The following is a 7,500-nucleotide window of genomic DNA, read 5'->3' on the forward strand; positions in this document are numbered from 1 at the left end:
GGCAGCCAGTGCAAACGTCTCTGCACCCCGCAAAACTCCTCAAACATAGGCAGCCAGTGCAAACGTCTCTGCACCCCGCAAATCTTCAAAACATGGACTCGCATATATATACATATATATAACAATTCTTAACATCAATCATTTCAATCAACCGTTGAATCCTCTATTATCCTATTTCCGGTTTAACAATCAATAATAATAATAAACAAGCAAGACTCTCAAACAGACTCGATTCGCAGAGACAAATCATGTTTCGAAACTAAACTTTCCATAACGGTAGTACTAAACTAGCTCGGGATTTAACGGAGTAGCCCTCACCTTAGCAACAATAAGAAGTGGTAACTATGAACTCCAGCTGCTCAAATGGACTCCAAATCTGAAATCAGATCGAAATTTCGAGTCAGAACGCCTTTCGAACGGTTTAAAACGGGTATTTACGGAAAAGTCAACTCGTTGGTCAAAGCCAACCCGGTCAAGCTTTGACCAGAAATCGATTTGACTAAACCGCCCGGTTTACCCTAACCGAACCGAAATCAATTTAAACCGATTAAACCGGTCAAACCACCGGTTTGACCGAGTTACCGAGTTGACTCACCGGGTCGAATCAGCCGAGTTGGCGAGTCGCCGGCGAGTCACCGGTGTCGGTCACCGGCGGCGACGGCGGAGCTACAGCGGCGGTTTACCGGAACGTTGGCCGACGGCGGCGCGTGCGTTTCACGCGCGCGCGAAGGGCGGTCTTCTGGAGGCGCGTGAGGGCTCGTCCGGGCTCCGATCGCGGCGCGGTTGGTGTCTACGGCTTCGTCTCGACGGGAGGAACACGATGATGGCCTTGGATGCACGAGATTCAGTACGGTTAGAAAGTTATGGTCGATTTACTAAAACGACCGAAACTTAACTCAAAACATGGCGGTTTCCGGTTACCTTGAGCTGCGTTTGATGGTGATGACGAGCTTGATGACGTCCTGGTGTGTGGTGGCTCCGGCGAGGACTCCTGGTGGCAACATGCAGTTGTGTTGATTGTAATGACAAGCTTGACGACGTCCTGGTGTGCGGCGGCTCCGGCGACGAGCTCAGATGAGCTTTCTCCCTTCTTCTTCTCTCTCTCTCTTAAAGAAAAATAAATTGGCCTTTGGAGATAGTTTGGGGTTGGAGTCATTACACAATGTTGGAACTAATGTATGGAATCCAACAGTGGAGTACACGAGTGAGGATTATGCAAAAGTCATGTCGACCAACTTTGAATCCGCTTTCCATTTTTCCCAAATCGCGCATCCTCTTCTGAAAGCATCTGGGGTCGGAAGCATTGTGTTTGTTTCCTCTGTAGCTGGCCTGGTGTATGCTAGTGCTGGACCTATCTATGGTGCAACAAAAGGTGAGTCAAACTTTTTTTTCACTATTTACATAAACCCAAAAACAAAAGGAGGGTCAAAAAAGCAAAATAGTATTCTCTCAGGAGCAGTTAATCAGCTTACAAGGAATCTAGCTTGTGAGTGGGCATGCGACAATATCAGAACCAACTCCGTGGCGCCATGGTACATCAAGACCTCATTTGTTGAACCGTTATCTCTCCACTATGCCCTCAAAATAAATTGAGAATTCGAACTGAAATGTTTAGACTGAGACCGAGCTGACAAAAAAGATGTTGTAATGTTTTTATGCAGGTACTTGAGATAAAGAGTTTATGGGCGCCGTGGTTAACCGGACCCCACTTGGTCGAGTTGGAGAACCAGAGGAAGTTGCTTCGCTGGTTGCTTTCCTCTGCCTTCCCGCTGCCTCTTACATCACCGGACAGGTCATTGTCGCTGACGGAGGATTCTTCAATTACGCCAATGAAGCCTAAACCTCGCATCGGAACTTTACTAATAAAGCAAGAATCTGTAGTAGTAACATTCTCGCAACTTTTTGTTTAGTGCCTAAACCTTACAAACAGTTCAGAGCTTGTTTTAGAGGCCCCCAACTATTAGCCCTTGTATTTTGTACTATGATAATGCCTGTCAAGGTCTTTTTCCTTTACTCTTCCTCTTCTTCTTCTTGGTATGATGCTTATCGACGGACGACTCGACCTTCTTTTCAAACTTCTTTTCGCATAAGAGGACCCTGTAACTTGCGTGAGGCCCTTCAGCAGTTTCACGTAAAGTCGTGTGCCATCTCATTGCGTTTCCAATCTCCTGAAGCTCACTCATCACGTTGATAGTGTCCCTTATGTATACACGCCCTCCAGGTCTCAAAATCCGGTCCATCTCTAGCATGATCGTTGTCATGTTGCACCTGAACAAGACCATCACAAAAATGGGAGAGGGGTACGCATTTTTATTTAAGTTGGGAAAACAAAGTGGCCATTACCTTTTCCTTTCGATGGAAAATAGACCCGCGGCGTGCAGCAAATCATAGGTTCTTGGGTAAGTATCGAACGGTTCACACCTGAAAAAGACATTCAGCATTTTATCTAAGCAGTTCGAAAGAACAATGATATGCTCCACAGAGAGTTTTTTATACAATGTAGTGCCTGGAAAAGGAAAATCGAGACAACAATCAAAGATCATTGCATGGGATAACGATTCTATAATTTGATTATAGGTAGACTTTTGGAGTAAAGAGTCTTTGTACCAATCGTGCATTACTCCTAGTAGTCCACGGTCATATATAACGGGCAGTGTATTTGCCCCACTGACCGGAACAACATTGAGAACCCAGCAATCAACCTTTAGCTCGGCTAAAGCAGCCGCAAATCTGCGAAGAAAACACAGCAATATATGAAGCGACCATTTCGATTTCATTCTAATGATATGAGCATTGCAGGAAGAGATAAGTACCCGCCATAGCCAGCTCTCATGTCCATGACATTTCTGAGTCCTATCTGCTTCCAATGTAAGGCATTTACATAGTTTGATATTATTTCTTTCCAGTATTTATATTCAGCTACGAAGAGCTCTTTTCGGGCTATGTAAGAATCGATTTGTATCGTCTGTAGCCTATCCGGTGGGGTTTGTAAACGGGATGGCCAAGGAGCAAGATTTGCTCCGTATCCATTATCTTCGATCCTAGTGATGCATGCCTTTAGATCTACGTACCTAACATAATCACAGATTTTAGAACCAGTGAAGGTGACATATCCCTAAGGAACAAAAGCTCAATGTCAAAGATTGGGGACCAAAGCAGATTCTTGATTTTACTTATCATTTAGGAACGAAAAATGCGGGAAAATAAGGTACGCCAAACGTACCAAACACTGTCTGGGTCATCCTCAGGATTGCACAAAGGAGGGATGATTCCAGCATCACGACTTAGATAACAAGTGTTATTTGTGGGCTTCTGCCATATAGCTATATATCCTTCCTTCTTCACAAGAACCCAGCAAAGCCTAGTGGTAAGGTTTAGCATCTCTGGAAAAGCAAAAAGTAATATCAATCTTACTAAATCACATAAAAGCATAGCTTTTAGAAAGACACTGTGTATATATATATATATCCCTGCTGACGAAAAGGAACTAGCTCCAGATGCAAATAGATAGACACCAACTCTAAACAGAACAATAGCTAACTAAAGACGACGAGCATAATAATCAATTCGGCAGTGTAATAGTTTTAAGAGATTCCTCCCGAGATATTCAAGAGTTTGTCAGGCAAAAGAGCTTCCGTTATGATGCCTCAATAACCAAAATAGACACTTGGTGATAAAGCTGCATGGATTATACCTTCCCACTGTTCTTCCAAGGCTTTCTCATGCTTATATACAGGTTGCGCTGCCCAAACAAAATATCCTCCGGCACGAAGCATCCTATTGACTTCAAGGAGCAAGATTCCATCTTCAGATAAAAGAAAATGACAATACAGGAGAATATGTCAGTAGAAGCTCAGAATCACTTGGTTCTAACTTAGAATTTGTTCAGTCAGCTGAATAGGAATAAGAATTATTTAACTTCCTAAAAAGTATAATGGTGGCAAAACATACCATCACGAGTCCAGTTGATTCGACACCTTGAACAATGAACCAAATCAAAAGCTTGGCTTGGGTACAACAAACGCCGCGTCGTAAATGCCGCCACCATTGCAGGAACACCACGCTCAAGAGCAAACTGTATCTGGTTCTCATGAACATCTTTCGGAGCTATAGACAAAGTCAACACATCTCGTGACATCAAATAAGCACCAAAACTCGCCACGCCGCAGCCAATGTCAAGAACAACTCGTGTATGGTTGCCAAAACTGACATCAGGAACCATCTACATATATATATATAAACATCAGATTCAAAGGAACACATGTAACAAATATTAAAAAAAGAAGAAGTCAAATAACCTGAGAGATCTGATCCAAGTACTGATCAGCCCCGTGTATAAACTGAGTACCACCACCAGGAAACTTGAACTTGTCATTCTCCTTGAGAATCCAGTTTTGGCCACCTTTGTCTTCAACAAGCCGAGTATGTGGAACATTGTTAAACCACACCTGTAAACAAAATCAGAAGCTTCCTTTAGAGCATCTCCAATTCTACTTTTACTTTAAAATATAATTTAAAGTAAAAAATGATCTATTTTTCAGTCTATAATAGAGTACCATTACAATATAACTCGACTCTGATACGAAGTTACTATTATAGAGTGAATCATTGGAGATGCTGTTAGAATCAATCACTCTCTACATTCACAACAGAGAGATACCTCGGCGCGGCTTTTAGGCCACGGGATCGGAGGACGGTAACCGTTGGGAACCGGAACGGTGCAGTTCAATCCGGTTCCTTCCTTGGGGCAATGCCGCTCGAACCGCTCTCCGCGCGCCGTCGATTCGAGCCTTTTGATGGCTTCTACGTTATCCAAACAAGGAATGTAATCCGTCATAACCTCCGGACAAACCTCGATTCGCCCCACAGTAACTCTGGCAGTGGTAAGCTCAGCTTCACCGTCGCCACTCTCCGATTCCGTTTGATTCCCCAACGACTCGGCGTCGTAATCCCCAATCTGGAACTCATCGGACATTGTTCCGTTCTCATCGACGATCCCAAACACCTGAAGATCGACAGTGCTCGGCGGAGGCGGTGGTGTAAGGGGCGGAGGCAATACCGGCGGGATCGGGTGACTCTTGTGGATCAAGTCGGAGATGTTGTAGGTCTTTCCGAGATCAGGCGAGAGAGCGACGATGGGGGATCGAGAAGGCTCGGAGGAGAAGAAAACGAGGCGGCGGAAGCCATCGTCTGACCAGTGCTTACCGAGGAAGAAGCAAGCGACGGAGATCAATACGAAGACTGAGATCTTGAAGAAATTAGAGCTTCTGAGAAGATTGCTTCCGACGAAAAGCTTCTTCATCTATCTATCGGAATCTCAGAAGCATAACGATACTAATTATCGTTTCTTTGGTTTTCCCGGGAAATCTCGACTAAGAAAGTGTATCAATGAAATATCCAAATACATTTACGCTCAATCTTGAGGGTGTTTATGTAAATTAAGCTCTCAAATTTTGGTTATTACAAAAGTTTTTTATTAATCAGCGGTAGAGAAGGCAATCATGGATCTGGACCGTTGCGAGCCTAGCGGGACGGATCTTGCGGGACTGGGTCTTTTGCGGGATGGACCGAAACGGGTCATGCGGGATTATATGGATCCGCATTTTTTTTCTTCATTTTTTATTTTACCGGAAAAAATGAGAAACAAAAAGTGAGAAGAAAGCGATTCTTGTGACTTTTCCCTTAGAAAACATAAGGAGTTCCAGCGATGATGCATGATTCGAGCTCCGATGATGATGATTTGAGCTCCGGCGATGACGACCCCAGTTCCAGCGATGACGATTCGAGCTCTGGTGGTGTTTTGATTTGGTTTTCTCTTTTTATTACACACAACTATGAATTGATTTATTACAATGTGATATTTCTTGTTTAAGTTGATTAGTTTTGTTTTTAGTACTGTGAAATGGTGGTTTTCTTAAATTAAATTTGGTTGCAATGGTGTTGTTTAGGAGAAAAATAACTTGTATATCACGTCACATGTATAATTTGGCAAAGTGATTCATGATTTTTTTTGCAATCCAAATAATTAAAAAGAGAGATAGTTTGATGAAGACATACAACACTTGAGCCAAATTATTACAAAGACAACAATTCAATCAGATTCAAACTCAACAAAAGCTTATGCTGATAACAAAAAAAAAGCTTTTAACTTAAGAATGCAAGCACAAACGTAACTTTGTGACATTGATTTTGATAATGTTTTAGTGAAGCTTAACGAGCTCTCTTCAACTCTCTTACACAACTCTTATGCTTGAACATTTATGAAAGAAACTGTAGTAGGCGGTTTGATAAAGAGGCGTCCCGCGGGACGCCCCGCGAAAGCTTATATATTCTGCGGTACGGATTTGGACCGGCATTTTGAAGACCGCAGACCCGCTGTAAATTGTAACCCGGTCGACGACTAACCCACTGCCGTACGGGATGAGAAAACTTGTTTGACATCTCTAATCAACTGCTAATGGAAGTTTAAAGTTTTTTTTTTATAATTACAAACACGATTTTAATAATATACGAAGCATACACACATATTGCATTAATCATCTTTAGTTCTTACAGAAAATAATTTAAACAAGAGATAAATGGATCTAACCGGGCCTCGGAGTGGCCCATTCAACTCTGAGGATGAGGTTATCATAACCATAACCATTCAGTGTGCTGATTGCTCGCTGTGCATCTTCCCTGCTTACGAAATTGACAAACCCAAATCCTCTGCTCACGTTTGTGTTCTTGTCAAAGGCCACGTAGGCTCGGGTTACAGCGCCGAACGGATGGAACAACTCCATCAAATCCTGTTCGCGGGTGTCCTCAGACAAGTTAGTCACACGTACAGAGTTCTCGTCGTTCCTCCTACTCCTCATGTCTGAATCTGATGCACCTGTTCTCCTGCTCGGTGGAACGTAAGCTTCAGTAGATGTAGAAGCTTCTGTTGTTAGACGAGTTTCCATTAACGACAAGAGATCCCTCTGAGGGCATCGTGCTGTCCAGTGGTCACCTCTCATACGGCATACCCTGCAGACATTGAATCTCCTGATGTCGTTGCTTCTTCCGCTTGACTACCTGAAATTATACAAACAACAAAGATCTCAAATGTTAAAAACAGAGCTGTACGCAAATATATTTTTATACATAGAAGAATCAAAAATGTAGTTGGCAGCTAGGTAATGAAAGCAGGAATCTACTTCCGTGCAATAAGACACCAACAAAACATCTGGGTGGCTGACTAACGTGCCCATCCGTAGAAATAAATAAATATAAACTTTATGTGTACATTTAACAGCCAAGAGAGGAGAACACAGATTTTGCTCACATTCAGACAGGCTACCAACAAGAAATTGATGTCGGTGACATACTGACCAATCACAGAGAGAAACAGCCATATGGCTAATTTGTGATCGGCTAATTGGTCACCTTATGGTATATATAATATATACTAATAAGTCAAAACATATAGTTAACGATCCATAACCAAAACAGGGTTTAATCCTGCTGTAGTGTTGAAAC

At 42.8% G+C, this 7,500-nt stretch overlaps 3 protein-coding genes across 3 annotated transcripts in view; 1 reads left to right on the forward strand and 2 right to left on the reverse strand.

The window, feature by feature from the left end:
* The window catches only part of LOC106315332 (tropinone reductase homolog At5g06060-like), a 3,668-nt gene extending 1,652 nt beyond the window's left edge, over positions 1 to 2,016 (forward strand). The window contains exons 3-5 of the mRNA XM_013753067.1: positions 1,136 to 1,372; positions 1,454 to 1,590; positions 1,670 to 2,016. Of these exons, the coding sequence (XP_013608521.1) occupies positions 1,136 to 1,372; positions 1,454 to 1,590; positions 1,670 to 1,840 (545 nt within the window). The 3' untranslated portion in view covers positions 1,841 to 2,016. The remainder of the gene's footprint in view (positions 1 to 1,135; positions 1,373 to 1,453; positions 1,591 to 1,669) is intronic.
* LOC106318353 (probable methyltransferase PMT12) lies at positions 1,844 to 5,400 on the reverse strand. The gene is made up of 9 exons (XM_013756289.1): positions 4,661 to 5,400; positions 4,299 to 4,448; positions 3,952 to 4,222; positions 3,695 to 3,805; positions 3,224 to 3,383; positions 2,814 to 3,071; positions 2,608 to 2,730; positions 2,344 to 2,421; positions 1,844 to 2,268 (listed from the first exon to the last, which is right to left on the reverse strand). The coding sequence occupies exons 1-9, from the start codon at positions 5,300 to 5,302 to the stop codon at positions 1,995 to 1,997; spliced, it is 2,067 nt and encodes a 688-aa protein (XP_013611743.1). The 5' UTR covers positions 5,303 to 5,400; the 3' UTR covers positions 1,844 to 1,994.
* A 1,098-nt stretch (positions 5,401 to 6,498) lies between these two features.
* The window catches only part of LOC106316093 (eukaryotic translation initiation factor 3 subunit G), a 1,454-nt gene continuing 452 nt past the window's right edge, over positions 6,499 to 7,500 (reverse strand). Inside the window, 2 exon segments of the mRNA XM_013753958.1 lie at positions 6,499 to 7,015; positions 7,018 to 7,056. Of these exon segments, the coding sequence (XP_013609412.1) occupies positions 6,585 to 7,015; positions 7,018 to 7,056 (470 nt within the window). The 3' untranslated portion in view covers positions 6,499 to 6,584.

The sequence above is a fragment of the Brassica oleracea genome, chromosome C9 (assembly GCF_000695525.1).
Source record: "Brassica oleracea var. oleracea cultivar TO1000 chromosome C9, BOL, whole genome shotgun sequence".
NCBI classification, from domain to species: Eukaryota; Viridiplantae; Streptophyta; class Magnoliopsida; order Brassicales; family Brassicaceae; genus Brassica; species Brassica oleracea.